The sequence below is a fragment of the Herpailurus yagouaroundi genome, unplaced genomic scaffold, assembly GCF_014898765.1.
Source record: "Herpailurus yagouaroundi ecotype Mexico unplaced genomic scaffold, PumYag 162, whole genome shotgun sequence".
In the NCBI taxonomy this organism is placed as follows: Eukaryota; Metazoa; Chordata; class Mammalia; order Carnivora; family Felidae; genus Herpailurus; species Herpailurus yagouaroundi.
Window position 1 is genome coordinate 16,145,999 of NW_024412403.1, and position 16,862 is coordinate 16,162,860.

A 16,862-nucleotide genomic window follows, 5' to 3' on the forward strand; every position below is an offset into this window, starting at 1 on the left:
TGGAAAAGTCTAGGCCACTTGTTTTACTTAATTTAGAATTGTCTAATTGTTCCTTTGATTGGATTCAGGTTAAACAGTTTTTGATAGGAATGCTTCATAGGTGGTGTAGCATCATCAGTGGATCGGGTGCACATGATGCTTGCGTGTCTTATTAGTGATGTTATTTAATCACTTAGTTAATGTGATGTCCATTATAAGAGTATCTTTTTCTACTGGCTATTAGCAAATAACACTGGGAGTGGTATTTTGAGACTGAGAATAACCTGTTCTCTCACAAACTTTCACTTAATTGTTTTAGCATCCTTTGTTGATTTCTTGCTGCAATCAATTTTAATGGTTTAAAAACTATATTTAGTTTTGACAGTAACCCAAGTAACAGCTTAGTTGCTATTTTTTTTTTTTTTCATTTTAAAGATAATGGTTCGGAGGCTTAGAGGAATTAATTTACCTACGTTCATTAGCCAGGAAGTTGCATAGTTGAGGTTTGAACCTCAGAGTGGCAGTCTTTCATTCAACAGAAGACTTTGAGTACTGAATGCCATGTGTTCAAAGATGATAGATGTTTCTTATTCTTGAACTGTTAGTCAGATGAGAGACATATAAGTAAGCAAATGATTATAGTGTATTAAAGAACTATGATACAGGTGTGAGTAGAAAGAAAACAGTGGAACAGAAAAATAATGGTAATTGACCTGTGGGAGACAAAGGTTGAAAACAAGAGTGTGTTTTGAAAGATGAATAAGAGTTTGTCAGGCAATGGGAAGAAAGAAAAGGTTTTCAGGCAAAGAGAAGAGATTGCACAAACATTAGATTGTGAAGGGCATAACCTATTCAGAGAACTGTGAATTCACTTTGGGACTGGAACATCAGTGGTGGCAGCAAAATTGGGAGAGGAGGGGAGGACCTGTGACAAGGGAAGAAAGTGTTGGGAGATACACCTTGGAGAAGTGGAGGCCAAATATCTTGTAAATCTTCCAGAGTTTGGCCTTTAAACTGTAGAGTCAGGATTGCCACCTCAGATACCTCTAGAAGACAGGCACAAAGGAGTGAAGTAGGGGCGTGCCTGGGTGGCTTAGTCAGTTAAGTGTCCAGCCCAACTCTTGGTTCTGGCTCAGGTCACGATCTCACAGATGGTTGTGAGATCAAGCCCTGTGTCTGGCTCTCTGTTGACACCGTGGAGCCTACTTGGAATTTTCTCTCTTCCTCTCTGCCCCTCCCCTGCTCATGTGAGCTTTCTCTCTCTCTCTCTGTAAAAAAAAAAAAAAAAAAAAAAGAAAAAGAAAAGAAAAATGAAGCGCATATAGTATAAGGAATAAAATCAAGGTTCTTAATTTTTGAACTGTGGGTATAAGCATTTAATATTCAGTAGAGGAAGTAATAAGAAACAGTAACTATTTTAAGCTCAAAGTAAACATTGAATAAAAAGACGCAATTAGCCTATTTTAAAAATAATTTGTTACTTTACCATTGGAAATTGGAAATCTCATACCTTTCTTCACTCAGTTACCTCTAGCAGCTCTGGTATTTAAGGTCAGTTCAGAATTTAGCCTTGACTCCTTTAGCTTTTAGCATTAACTAGTTTTTTATACTAGTTCATTATTCTGTTTTATAATAAAACTTTACAAATGGTATTATAGATAAAATTCTGATGTCCCAGTGTCATCATACTTAGTTTTCAACATTGTATTATAATTCACTAACTTCCTTTGTAGCTCTTTATTCATGTACCAATATTGAGAAAGGCGAACTGAATAATGTTAGTTCATTTTAATGAAGTTCCAAAATAGAGAACTTTTTTTGAAATTAGTCTTAAATGCTACTATTTTGAAAAAAAATGTAATTCATGTTATCATTTTCATTTCTGGTCATTCAGTTTAGAAAGTAGCCGAGATTATTCCTTGACAAATGAGTTTCCCAAACACAATTTTGCTAGGTATGAGCAAATTGAATCACCTTTCAGCCATTCTTTTAGAGAGGTCAGGAACAGATGAATACGCGGGTTGTAACGTCATGCTAGACATTGAACTGAGGCATTTTTCTATTAGCTAACAATGGATATGTTTGTTTCTTTAGCAGTTTAAATGTTTTCTTTATCGCAATCAACCTATTAACTTTTTGTACTAGGAAGCTACTATATTGTGTATCGATTTAACAAACCACAGGCTATGGTTCAAAGGAATGTATCATATATCCTGACCATTGTATTGATTTTATGTCCATAGTAATATAATTTGTGACCATTATAGCTCAAAGAAGTTAGAGTAACTTTGGGTATGTAGAAATGAGTGTGTCTGCCCTCAAGGAACTCCTAGTCGTAGAAATAGCTGTCATTAGATTGGTCCCATGGTGATTGTTTAATAAATGTTTGTTGAATGGATGAAAAGATACAATTCATTTATGAATCAATTTTATGTCATTACATAGTACACATTTGTGTGTATATACTCTTTATACAAATTTGGAAATTAATTTTATAAAGTAGTATTTATTCTTACTGTATGTGATGCATTCTGAGTTTTAACATTTTATTCTATTTTTTTGAAATGCTGTCTTGACCCATTAAGTTAATATCATGAGCCACTAATGGATTGTGTCCAGTTTAATAAACATTTTTCTGATGTTTAGCAAACCAGAAAATGGTTCCTAGGATAATTATTAATAGATTCTTAGTGACGGGAACATTGCAGTGGATGAAATCTTAGGCTAGGAAATAAAAAGTTCTTGGGGCTCCTGGGTCACTCAGTCAGTTAAGCTTTCGCCTCTTGATTTCAGCTCAGGTCATGATCTCTTGATTCATGAGATCAAGCCCCATATTGGGCCCTGCACTGTCAGTATAGAGCCTGCCTGGGATTCTCTTTTTTTCTGTGCCCCTCCCCTAGTCGTGTGTGTGTGTGTGTGTGTGTGTGTGTGTGTGTGTGTGTGTGTACACTCATGCTCTCTCTCTCAAAATAAATAAATTTTAAAAAACATTTAAAAAGAGAGGCTTTATTAAAAAAAAAAAAACTAGCAAACAAAACTTCTCAAATAAAAGCTTGTTCCTCTCTGGGAATTGTGAAGGATAAGAACTCAAAATTAAATTTTGAACTCTTCCTAGACTCTGAATCTCCCCCTGCCCCCCACTTTCTTATCAGCCTTCAAACAGTGGCCGAGCTGCAGAACTCCTTGCCAAAGAACAGGGAACAGTGCCTGGATTTATTGGTTTTGGAACGTCACAGAATGACCTCGGCTATGTTCCTGCTATTCAGGGAGCTGAAGAAATTGACAGTCTTGTAGATTCTGATTTCCGAATGGTGCTGCGGAAACTTTCTAAGAAAGATGTCACAACAAAGTTAAAAGTAAGTTTTATGTTGTTTTTTATAAAAATGATCAAGAAAATTCTTTAGTTAGAACAACGTGTCAATTGGTATATTTTATGTAAAGCAAAATGAGCAGTCGTTTATCACTAATAAGTTCTTTTACAGTTGTCCTTTTTTCTGACACATAGACTTAAGCTTAGTTTACCATTTATCTTCTGGATTACAAATTCGTTTGTCATTCTGCACTTACTTGAACCACTTTGGAATTCTGGCTGTGCAGTTTTTCCCATTAGAGAATGGGAAATTTGACCTTATAATATTAAATTGAGTTTTTTGTTTGTGTATATTTTATTTTTTAAAAAAATTGAGAAGCTTCTGTCATAGTATGCTGTGAAGGAACCCTTCAAATTAGTCCCATATGGCACAAACAGAAGCAGTGCATTCTCCCGTTACATAAAATAGACTGTTTCTAGCACAGAAAAGATCTAATGAGTAGCCAATATTATGGTGGTTGATTCTTAGTAATGTTGCTAATTTACTTTCAGGCTATGCAGGAATTTGGAACCATGTGTACAGAGAGAGACACAGAAGTCGTAAAAGGAGTTCTTCCATACTGGCCAAGAATTTTCTGCAAAATTTCACTTGTAAGTATTAAAAACTTACACTAGTTTATTTCGTTGTACAGTTTTTGATTGAAGTCATGAGCACTATTACACGTACATGATTCATTTTTGGTGAGGAGTATAAAATGTTATGTCAATATTATGCAGTTTGGATCATGTTAAGTTGTATAAAGTGTATTTGAAGTCTGGGTTTTCAAAACTGATGTGATTACTAGAGGATTACCTAGATACTTTCTAGTTACAGTAAATTCTGACAGTTTAACTTCTTTGTATATTTGCTGGAAGAGAATGAGAGTGAATTGCTTAATATTGAAGGCCTAACCTTGAATAGTCTATCTTGAATAGTTTGTATCATTGCGAGAAGGGGAAAAGGAAAGATTAATCAATTTTTTTCACATAATAATTAATTTTAGTTTAGCTCTGCACATAGGTGAATTCTTACTAATGGGTCATCATAGCATATCTGGAAATGTCTGTATATGTTTTTATGGGTTAGAGCTATTTTAAACCATATTATATTTTCAATAGGATCACGATCGCCGGGTTCGAGAAGCCACGCAGCAGGCTTTTGAAAAGCTTATCCTTAAAGTAAAGAAACACTTGGCTCCTTATTTAAAAAGTTTAATGGGCTATTGGTTAATGGCTCAGTGTGATACTTACACGCCAGCTGCATCTGCAGCAAAAGATGCCTTTGAAGCAGCTTTCCCTCCAAGCAAGCAACCTGAAGCCATAGCATTTTGTAAGGATGAAATTACAAGTGTAAGTTCTTGGAGTGATTCTGTATTTTTTTTCTCAAGTGTTTAAGGGATATAGGCATATTATAACAACAGCTCTTTCGCCTGGCATTATAAAGGAACGAGTAAGTGAAATATTTTTAATGGAAGTTTGCCTTTCAAAAATGGTGTTTAACAAAATTGACCATTTTTGATTTTTAACATAATTAGCATTTTGGATTGGATCTTTCTAAGTTATTTAAATTTTTCATCTTTAATTTATATAAATCCTAGTCATACTACCTAAAAATTTAGGTATATACTTTATGATACATAATCTGAAAAAAGAGTACGTCTAAAAAAAAAATCTAAATTTAAATCCTAAAAATAAATGTAAATAAAAATAAATCTGTACCCTAAAAAATAAATCTAAATTTATTTTTCCCCATATTTCCATATCAGTACAAGTATACAGATATACTTCATTCTTTCTGTTGGTTTTCTGAAATTCCTTTGTATGGATGTACAACAGTTTATTTAACTCCTTTTATATTATACATTTGGGTTTTCCCTGTTTTTTATTATAACAAATACTGCGTCAGAGAACATTTTTGAATAGATTTCTTCATACCCTGTCGGAGTGATAGTAGAATTTCTAGTAACCATATATGTTGGGTCAAAGGATGAGAACATTTAAAAATATTTTTATACTGATAAATTGTCCTTCAAAAGGCCATATACATTTATATTGTCATTAACAGATATGAAAGTTTCTCCAACACTTGGCCAGTGTTCTTGCAACACTTTTGCAAGACTGATATCAGCCATAACTTTTGTGGCTTTTGGTTTGTATCTTATACTGTCCTTCATTTCTTCTCCCTTTATCTGCTATTCCTAATATATGGGTCGGAAAAACCAGACAACTGAGTTCATTAGTATTCTCTCAAGAAATGAAAGTAGACGTACTATGAATGATGGGGAAATTGAGGATTTTAAAAAATTCATGCTGGCATTCATTCCTTTATTTAGTACTTCTGTGTTTCCGTAGCACCCTGTGTCTTTTTTAAACACCATCCCTCATTTCAGTTAGTCAGCCTCTCTGTGGCTTCCCATTATACTTACATGTTCAGATTTCTTATCCTGGCCTATAGGGCTCTGCATGGTCTGGTCCCGGCTTACCTATCTGATCTTTTCACCTAACTCTTCCCCTGCACACACACACATGTGCATTCTAGTTCCCCATTTAAGTTCTTGGTTCTTCCATTTTTCATTTTTCAAGTTTACCAAGTTTGTTTTTCTAGGGAGAGGGTTTATAGCTTCAATCATATCCTCAAAGGGAGTTCTCAACCCAAGAATCATTGGTATATTTGAAATATCAAGTGATAAGTGTTGTGAGAGTGAAGTGTCATGAATGTGGACACTAGGAGTTTAAGAAAATGGATTTTGAGACAACCAATTTGGCTATTCATAGTTTTTTGTCTAGTTGGTTTTTTGTTTCTTGGCTTTGTTATGGATGGATAACTGATCATTGAATATGTGGATTAGTTCCTGCATTATTTTTCCATTAGTTGGTTATGTCACAGTTCCTTACAGATATTGGGCTTGAACTTTCCTAAGTTCAGAATCAGTTTTTTAGAGAGGGGTTAGGCCATTGAGACCAAAATGTCAAATTTACAGGCATTATGTCATACTGTCTATAAGAACATGGGCTCTGGGTTTCTGTCACATTCTGTCATTAGTTATGCATGACCTTGGGTAAGTTTCTGTGCCTCTATTTCTTTATCTATTAAAGTAGAAATTAACTTGTACTTCATTGAGCAGTTGTGAGGATTAATTTAGTTAATGGATGAAATGTGCTCAAAGCAATACCTGGCATATGGAAAAGTTAGCTGTTATAGTTGCTGATAAAAGCGATACTAGAATAGTGAGTTCTCTAGTACTGCATGCTGGAAGTAGGCAGACTTACCCACTTTGAATTTCTTTTTTTTTTTTTTGAACGTTTATTTATTTTTGGGACAGAGAGAGACAGAGCATGAACGGGGGAGGGGCAGAGAGAGAGGGAGACACAGAATCGGAAACAGGCTCCAGGCTCCGAGCCATCAGCCCAGAGCCCGACGCGGGGCTCGAACTCGCGGACCGCGAGATCGTGACCTGGCTGAAGTCGGACGCTTAACCGACTATGCCACCTAGGCGCCCCCAGACTTACCCACTTTGAATGGAACCTTAGACTTTCCTCCATGATGGAACAGAGCACAATGTGTGTTCTCCCTTATGCGCAGGGAGATGCTCAAAAAGAGAGGAGAGGAAAACAGCCTGAATTTCTCGTTCCATCTTACTAATCGGGAATTCTACTTCACTGCTGTGTACAGGAGGAATGGAGAGACAAGAGACCAGGAGTATTTAGGGGAAGATTCTTGATGGGTACTGGAAATGTTCAGAAGTACCCTCTCTTTCTTACCCCAGTCAACCTTAGGGATTCATAGGGAAAGAAAAATAGGTAAAATTCAAACCTTTTAGTTTTGCTGCTTAATTTTGCTAATTTTGCGGGGAAGGGGTAAGAGCTTTTAAGTAAGACGAGGTTTATGCTCCAACTGTTCACCATTGACAGTTCAATAAAATCTCAAGGCTCATGGGATTTTTCCTCCTGTGTAGGTGCTACAGGATCATCTTATAAAAGAAACACCTGATACACTCAGTGATCCACAGTAAGTTGTGTTATATCTATGTAACTCACGTTAAGGATTGGCTTCACTCATCCGTAACAAGATGGTAATTTCAATGTGACATTTTTAAAAAAGAGATTCTTAAAGTAGAGATGAAAATACTTACTATAATGCTATATGCCAGGTGCTATTTTAAGTGTTTTTACTTGCAGTTATCTTGCTATTTAACTTGAATTATCTGGGCATTACACATTTGGTTGTTTAAAAAGAGATGTTTTTATATTTTTCCACATTTACCTTTTGATTGTCCTAGCAGGAATCATTTTAAGGTCCGGTTGAACTAGTGGAAGAACTCTGAATAGTTCTGTTGAGAGTGGTAAAATCACCCATTTACTTTTGCGTACTAGTCAAACTATTAGGAGTCCCTAATGGCAAGTAATCCTAGATGCACTGATATCCATTCCCTAGACTCATCCTATTACTTGCTACTGAGAACAGTATATTGCCCACTTTTTTCAAGCCACGGCTTTTCATCTACTTTCCCCTTGTATTAGTTGAAAAATATGTGATTCAAATTTTGTGTTTGTTTGTATTTTAAGGGAGGAGGGTTGGCACAGGACGAATAGAATGCAGAAATAAAAATAAAGCAACTTTGGTAGATATTTAATGATAAAACATTTAAAATAGAAGTGCCAAGTATGTAGTTTGGCTTATGCTCAATTCTTATATATGTTTATTTTCTTTTCACATCAAGAACGGTTCCAGAGGAAGAAAGAGAAGCTAAATTCTATCGGGTTGTAACTTGTTCCTTATTGGCATTAAAAAAATTGCTTTGCCTCTTACCTGATAATGAGCTTGATTCTCTGGAGGAAAAATTTAAGTCTCTTTTATCACAGAATAAGTTTTGGAAATATGGAAAACACAGTATACCTCAGGTATCTTAATCTTTTATTGTAAACATCTGTGACTCCTTTTTTCCACCCTGATCTTGTTAGTTTATGTTTGTGTTTTATGCTTATTGTTTAGGTTTAAAACTCTGCAAACACATCTTTGTGGTTGGAGTGAATTGCCTCTTTTACTGCAATGTTATTGTATTTTCACTTTTTTATTTAGTTATTTAGACTTCAGAGTTGTATTATCACACTGTTCTGTTCATGGTACTTTAAAATTGTTGGTGTGCATGAAGGTCTTCTAATTTCATGCATTTTTTTTTCTCTTATGTCTCTGTCTCCTTCTCCATCCTCTGCTAGCTAACCATTCTAAATGTGCTTAGTGTATGTCCTTTTGTATGTATAGTTGATTCTTCTTATTCATGGTAATTAGCTTATATGAAGAACCCATGAATATTGATTAAGTGAATACTGCAGCATTACTCTTAGGGGAAATATAGGATTGGGTGCCTGTGAGTCTCTGGTCACAACATTTTTGTCTGTTGGTCAATAAGAAACCTTGTTTTATGTGTGTCTCTGTAAAGACATCTTATTAATAGATATTGTTGATTCATTAACATTGGCAAAGACAACAGCACTAGAAGTCATGCCTGAATGAAGCTTCTGTAACACTTTCTCTATTGGGTATATCACCACCTTTTGGAATGTATTTTTTACTTGTGCTTTTTAAGAACTAAGTACTTTTTAACTTTATTTTTTTAAGTTGATTTATTTGGGTGGGGTGAGGGAAGAGAGAGAGAGAGAGAGAATGAGAATCCCTAGTAGGCTCCATGCTGTCAGCACCGAGCCTGATGCAGGACTCCATCTGCTGAACTGTGAGATTATGACCTAAGCCAAAATCAAGAGTTGGATACTTAACTGAGCCACCCAGGTGCCCCAAGTTCTCAGTACTTTTTTAAAAGTACAAAAATACTTTAAATCTATCATGTCCTTATATGAGTATTTGATCAGGCCTTCTAAATACTATGTAGGATTAAGCAATTCGCATCCCTTCTATTTTACCTCTGCATTCCCTCAGTGATAGATGCACTGATTGCCTTCAACTCCCTGCTGTCACAGACAGTGCAGCAGTGAACATCTTCATTCATGTGCCTTCAAATCTGCAAGGATTTCTTTTTCTGAAATTCTCTTAGCTTTTGAATTGCTGAGTCAAAGAGGATATGCATACTTAATTTTCTGAGTGGTGCCAGATTGCTCTCTTGAATGGCTGCATTACTCTACACTCAACCATCATTGCCTGATGAGCCCTGTGTATCCTTATATCCTAGCCAGGACTAGAATCCTTAGTTCCCTAATTTTTATCAGTCTAATAGGGTTTCAAAAAAAATTTTTTTTTCATTACTCTGCTAACTAGTGACTTTTAGGATCTTTCTATAAGCTTTTTGAATTTTGGTGTTTCTTCTATAAACTACTTGTTTATGTCTTTCTCCCCTTTCTTTTGAAGTTTTCGTTTTTTATTTTACTAGAGTTCTTTGTGTATCCTAAATACTTGTCCTTTTGTTGTTTTTAGGCATTGCAAATAATCTCCCACTTTGTTACCTTTCCTGTGTCCTCTTTAGAAAGACATTGTAATTTTCATGTAATCAAAATCACTGCTTTTGCCATATGAAGGCCTTTCCCACTTTTAAGCCAGAAAAACATTCTTGTATTTTTAATAGTTATATCTTTTTTTAATACCTTTACTTTTCATGTGAAGTCTTTGTTTTTTTAATACTTTTTTTTAAGGTTTATTGATTTTGAGAGAGAGAGAGAACGCAAGCAGGGAAGGGGCAGAGAGAGAGGGAGTCACAGGATCTGAAGCAGGCTCCAGGCTCTGAACTGTCAGCACAGAGCCCAACGCGGGGCTCAAACCCACAAAACACGAGATCGTGACCTGAGCCGAAGTTGGACGCTCAACTGACCGAGCCGCCCAGGCGCCCCTGAAGTCTTTAATCCATCAATAAATCTACCTTTTTTTATACAGCATTAAGTAGATACCTAGTCACCTTTCTCTTCATGTGTAGTAAGTCAGTATTCCTAAAAATCACCTAGTGAACTATTCATTCTTTCCCTATTGATTTGTGGTCCTGCCAATATGGTACATTAAATTTCCATATGTTCATAAGTTTGTCTCTAAACTCTGCCTTCTGGTCCATTGGTCTTTGTTTCTTCTTATGCCAGTACCGGAAGTCTGTATCCATTCCATTTTAATATCACATGTTAACGTGACATTATGATGTATCCTGATAACTGCTCAGGTGAATCACTTTTTTTGTCTTCATCTTCAAGATTGACCAAATTGTTTTAGAACTTCATTCTTCTGGGCATCTGGCTGGCTCAATTCGTAGAATATGTGACTTTATTCTTCCCTATAAATTACAGTAAATTTATTGAATTCCTCAAAAAAGTGAATGATTTGGGGAAGCTTGCTCTCCTTATAAAGTTATTGAGCCTGATGTTACGATGAACCTGTCGTATCCCAGTGTATTCAGGTATATAAAAAATATCCTAGAATAATTTTTAAACCAACTTTATTGAGGTATAATTTACTCACAACAAAATGTAACCATTTTAGGCATAGAGTTTAACAAGTTTTGACCAATGTATTTACCCATCTACATGTACATACCCATGTAACCACTACAATCAAGATACTAAACATTTTTATCACCCAAAAATGGGTTCTTTGAGTCATCCTTCCCCTTACTGTAGGCAACCAGTGACCTGCTTTCTGTTGCTACCGACATACAGGTGTTCATATAAATGGAGCCAAACATTCTGTCTCTGGCTTCTTTTGCTCACTGTAATGTTTTTAAGATTTATTCATTGTTGCATGTATCAGCAGTCCATCCCTTTTTATTGTTTAGTCTCTGTTATGGACATGGATTTTCATTTTTCTTGGGCAATTTCAGGGGAGGAAATTGATGGTTCATAGAGTACATATATGTTAAATTTGTAAGAAGGTGTCAAACTATTTACCAAAGTGGTTGTGTACTTTTGTCAGCGGTGTATGAGATTGATTTTGTATCAATTGTTTTCATTTAGGTCATCTTCATGGGTGTGGGATTCAGGGATCAGCAAACGATATATACAGCTTATGGGTCAAAATGTGGCACACCTGTTTTTGTAAATAGTTTTTTTGTATTGTCTGTGGCTGCTTTCATGCTAATAAAGCAAAGCTAAGTAGTTGGAAGAGAGACCATATGGCTTACAAAGCCTAAACTATTTTACTGTCTGGCTCTTTAAAGAAAATGTTTACTGACCTCTGGGGTAGAGATTTTTCACTGTGATTTTAATTTGCATTTCCCTGATGGCTGATGATGTTGGACATATTTTAACGTGCTTCTTGGCCATTTGTATATCTTTTTGAGGTGTCCAAGTCTTTTGCTCACTTTTGAATTTAATATGGTTTTTTTATTTCTAAAGGTTCTACTTGGTTTTTTGTATTTTCTATTTCTTTGATGAATTTTCCTGTTGTTGTTTTTTTTAAAGACTTTTTTAAGAGCAGTTTTAGGTTCATAGCACAATTGAAGATGCAGATTTCCCATATATGCCCTCCCATCCCTTCCCCTCCCAGATGCCTAGCCTCCCCCATTATAAGCATCCCCTACCAGAATGCTACATTTGTAACAATTGATAAACCTACATTTTTTTTAAGCAAGCTGTATGCCCAGTGTGGCGCTTGAACTCACAACCCGGACAGAAGTCACATGCTCTACGGACTGAAGCCAACCAGGCACCCCTGAACCTACATTGATAAATGATGAAGTCCAGAGTCCATAGTTTATTTACACTAAGGTTGATTCTTGGTGTTGTACATTCTATTTCTTATTTATTTATTTTTATTCATTGTTCTCTTTTCCTTTACCTCACGGATTGTAGTTTTAATAGCTGCTTTAGAGTTCATGTCTGATAATAACATCTGTTCTTCTTGGGATTGATCTCAGTTACTGTCTTAGGAAATGGGATCACGTTCCTGACTCTTCACATTTCAGTAATTTTAGATCGTATCCTGTTCATAGACACTTGGGCTGTACCCTGAAAGTTATGTTTTAGAGACTGAATTGTTTTATATTGCTCCCAAGGGTGTTGATATTTTTGTGTTGGTAGACCGTTAACTTGGATAGACTCTAACTGCAAACTGTCATGCCTGCTGCGGACAGCATCTCCGATCTCAGCTCAGTTCTTTCCGCCTTAGCTTCGAACAGCTTTCACTTTACCCTGTGCAGGGTTCAAGAGTCAACTATAGTTGTTTTAGACCATAAACACAGAAATGTGGGGGTTCCCTTCGCTCCCTCCTAGAGTTCCTGCCACTCTCTTGCCGAGTTGGTTACCCTGGGCTCTTCTTTCTGGTTCTTCCAGTTCCTCCAACGAGGCTTTTTATTGGAGTTGTAGCTGTCCCTGTGCCTCTGCGGTGGTGACCGCAACCACCTTCCAGGCACAGCTGCACAGAATGCAATGTGTGGATTGCTTACTCCATATTTTGATTTCCCATATTTTGATTTGTCTTCAGTTGTTTTTTGCGTTTTATTCCCAGAACCTATGGTTGTTCTTGGTAAGATGAGTGTATCAGTCTTTTTACTCAATATTCTTTTGCTCACTTACCTATTCATTTATTTATCTCTTTTGCCCATTTTAAAATTGAGTTTTTGGTTTTTATTTTTGAGTTATGAATGTGCTTTACTTATTGTGGATATAAGTATTTTGTCAGATAAAGAATCATGAATGTTTTCTTTTAGTCTGTGGCTTAACTTTTCATTTTGTTAATGGTTTTTAGAGAGTAGGTTTTTAATCTTTATGAAGTCCGGTTTGTCAATTTTTTATGGTTCTTGCTTTTGATTTCTTATCTTTAATCTTTGCTTACCTCAAGTTTGCAAAGATTTTCTCTGTTCTAGAAGTTTTATAGTTTAGGTTCATTTAGAATTAATTTTTGTGTATGATGTAGTGGTAAGAGTCAAATTAATTTTTTTTTCATAGAAGTATCCTATTTGTTGAAAGATTGTCTTTTCCTTACTCTGGCACCTTTGTCAAAATTCAGTTGACCTTGTATCTTGGATTTAAATTTTAGACTCTTTATTCTGTTCCATTTATTTATATGTTTATCCTTACACCAATACCATATTCTCTTAGTTATTATTTTTTTATAATAAGTCTAGAAACCATCCAACTTTGTTCTTCCAAAATTTTTAGGCTGTGTTAGGCCCTTTTCATCTCAGAGTACTATTTTTATAATATGTTCCATCCTGAACGTGTTTATGGTTTTGTTGCTATTGTGACAGTCACTATGTTTTTTAATTACGTTTTTTTGTTTCTACTGGTAGATGTATACTATGCTTTTGTATGTAAATTGTATATTCAGCAACTTTCCCAAACTCTTGTTCTGATAGTGTTTACATCTTTTTGAATATTTTTTATAGCCTGTTATTTTGCTATGATTATGCTACATGTTTGAGTTACTTTCCAATTCTTTTTATTTTTTCCTTATCTGTGTGTGAATTGGGTCCTCCACTACCATGTTGAGGGAGGTGGTGATAGCTGGCATCCTTTTCTTGTTCCTGACTTTAATGGAAATAGTTGTAAACTCTTATGTTTTGATTATGATGCTTGCTGTAGATTTCATAAAGTTTAAGATTGCTTTTCTATTTTTAGTTTGCTGAGTATTTTTGTCATAAAATAATGATGAAATTTTCTTGATTGCCTTTCTCATATGTTTAAATGATCATATTATTTTCCAGCCTAGTCATGCTATGTGTTTATCTTTTTAAATACACTGCTAACATCATTTGGTAATATTTTATATAAAATATGCAGAAATAAAGTACTTTGTGGGGTTAAATATATGTGTATGTGTATTTTTTTTTAATCCCAGATAACATTATTATTGTATTCTCAATCTTCATTTAGATTTATCTTCATATTTGTTGCTTTATTTGCTCATTATTCTTTTTTCCATCTCTTACCTTCCCTCTGGAATCATCTACTTTCAATACAGAAGGCGTCTTTGAATTTCTTTTTGTGTTGGTCTGCTGATGATTGTCTTTTTTTCTCTATCAGAAGATGTTTTTATTTCACTCTTTTTTTTTTTTTTAAGATTTTATTTTTTTTTTTAAAGTAATCTCTACATGCATCGTGGGGCTCAAACTACAACCCCGAGATCAAGGGTCTCATGCTCTGCTGACTTAGGCAGCCAGGCATTCCTTCACTCTCATTCTTTTTTTTTTTTTTTTTTTTTAATTTTTTTTTTCAACGTTTTTTTATTTATTTTGGGACAGAGAGAGAGAGCATGAACGGGGGAGGGGCAGAGAGAGAGGGAGACACAGAATCGGAAACAGGCTCCAGGCTCCGAGCCATCAGCCCAGAGCCCGACGCGGGGCTCGAACTCACGGACCGCGAGATCGTGACCTGGCTGAAGTCGGCCGCTTAACCGACTGCGCCACCCAGGCGCCCCTCACTCTCATTCTTGAAATAGATTTTTACTGGGTACAGGATTGAATATTGGCAGTTAATTTATTTTTGAAGATATTCCACTGTATTCTGATTTACATTGTTGTCGTTGAAGTCCTCTTTCAGTCTTACTGTCCTTCCTTTGAAGGTAGTTTGTCTTTTTCTTCTGCTACTTTTATGGTTTACTCTTTGTTCTTGTGGGAGTTTTGTTGTTGTTGTTTTGTTTTGTTTTGTTTTTTGCAGTTGCACCATTCTGTGTCTTAGTGTGGATTTCTTTTTATGTATCTTGCTTGGGATTTGTTGGAGTTCCTGAGTTTGTAGAATGGTGTATTTCACTGGCTCTACAAAATGCTCAGCTATTAACCTTTTCAGATATTTCCTTTGCTTCGTTCTCTCTTCTCTCCCTTTGGGATTCTGTTTAAATATATGTTAAACCTTCTTTATCTTGTCTCTTACACTATCCTTGGTGTTTTTTACCTTTTTTTGTCTTTCTGTGCTTCTTGGTGGATAATTTCTTTTGTACTTTCAATTCACTTTCTCTGCTCTTAAACTAAAATTGAATTTTAATCTATCATCTTTCTGCCTATTTTTAGGAATAGGAATTGTGCTTCTTTTTCACATCTGTGCTTTTTCTAAGATCCTTTTCCTTTCAGATTTCTATAAACTTGTATTTCTTTAAATATAATAAGAAATGTTGCTAAGGAATTTGTAACTGATAAGATTTAAAGTCTCAGATCTCTGTCATCTTTTGTTTCTGCTGATAGTGACTCATGGTTTCTTAGTTTTTCTTTGGCTGTATTTAACTTGGTGTGGCCTAGTATATTAATAGGAATAATATGAGGTCCAGGTGAACGCCTTGGCCATTAGAGAGGATTTGTATTTGCTTCAGCCAGAGAAATCGAAAGTTGAATTCTTTCTGCCTTCACTTTTATGTGGTAATTCCTAATGTCCTTTCAGCCATTTGATACTCGATGGAAGATTTAAAGACACTTTTTCTAGCCCTTTTAGTTTTACTAATGGGAGGGTTAGTATGAATAACCTATCAGCTATTAAATTAAAAATCTTATCATAGCTCTACTAGGCTTTAATTTAATCCAGCTTTTCATTTTTCGTTTTAGATCCGCTCAGCTTATTTTGAGTTAGTTTCTGCTTTGTGCCAGCGTATTCCACAGGTGATGAAAGATGAAGCATCCAAAGTGAGCCCATCTGTTCTACTTAGCATTGATGACAGTGACCCCATTGTATGCCCGGCTCTCTGGGAAGCTGTACTTTATACACTTACAACTATTGAGGTGTGTAAGAAAGGTAACATTTAGTACATTTGAGATACTTGTCTTAGTTTGTATTTTAGAAGCCTTAGATATGATGTGAGACAAAGCCTATCAGATGATAATACCTAAAACTTACTGGAAAATGCTTTCTTGGAAATAAAATACTTAATCCAAAACTTGGTATAAATCTTAAACTGACCATAAAATTAGCGTAGAGTTTTTGTTTTACTTTCAGTGTAGCCAGCCAGTATCAATTATTCTTTAAACTTTATGTAGTCCAGTGAAGTCAGTTTATCTGAATCTTATATTTAAGATTAGATATTAGTGTCCCTTTTGGAAAGCAGCTTTTATATAAATCTTTTAAGTTAAATATTTCTGATCAATGTTGTCCTCACTATGTGGGGTACATGATTACTATATGTAATAAGTTTCTTAAAATTTCCGAGTTTAGTTTTCAGTGGTGGTGAGAGATTTTATCCTCTTTAGGTAGAATACTTGATATTTACTTCTGACAGCCTGTGTGTGTCTAAATTGGGAGAAGTTTTTTATGATCTCTAATTATTCTTACCATCTTTTCTTTGGTTAGGACTGTTGGCTTCATGTAAATGCAAAAAAAAGTGTGTTTCCAAAGCTGTCAGCTGTGGTTCGTGAAGGCGGTCGGGGTCTGGCTACCATCATATATCCTTATCTTTTGCCATTTATCAGCAAACTCCCTCAGTCCATTACAGATCCAAAGTTGGATTTCTTCAAAAATTTCCTCACCTCTGTAGTTGCAGGGTAAGGAGTTTCAATTCTTGATCTTTAGAGCAGAAGAGATTTTTCTTGGTTTCACAAATGGGTAAAATGACATACTCATTATGGTCTTTCTTATTTAAATTTCTCCAAATTGTTTTGTTGTTCATTAAACACTTTTAATTAAACTT

The 16,862-nt window shown here is 35.3% G+C and overlaps 1 protein-coding gene across 2 annotated transcripts in view; it reads left to right on the plus strand.

Moving 5' to 3' along the window:
* Positions 1 to 16,862, plus strand: part of LTN1 (listerin E3 ubiquitin protein ligase 1) — a 72,801-nt gene that overhangs the window by 11,335 nt on the left and 44,604 nt on the right. For both annotated transcript variants that reach the window (XM_040484098.1, XM_040484099.1), the window contains 7 exons: positions 3,132 to 3,335; positions 3,842 to 3,940; positions 4,448 to 4,678; positions 7,285 to 7,337; positions 8,050 to 8,230; positions 15,787 to 15,960; positions 16,526 to 16,716. In XM_040484098.1, the coding sequence (XP_040340032.1) occupies positions 3,132 to 3,335; positions 3,842 to 3,940; positions 4,448 to 4,678; positions 7,285 to 7,337; positions 8,050 to 8,230; positions 15,787 to 15,960; positions 16,526 to 16,716 (1,133 nt within the window). The remainder of the gene's footprint in view (positions 1 to 3,131; positions 3,336 to 3,841; positions 3,941 to 4,447; positions 4,679 to 7,284; positions 7,338 to 8,049; positions 8,231 to 15,786; positions 15,961 to 16,525; positions 16,717 to 16,862) is intronic.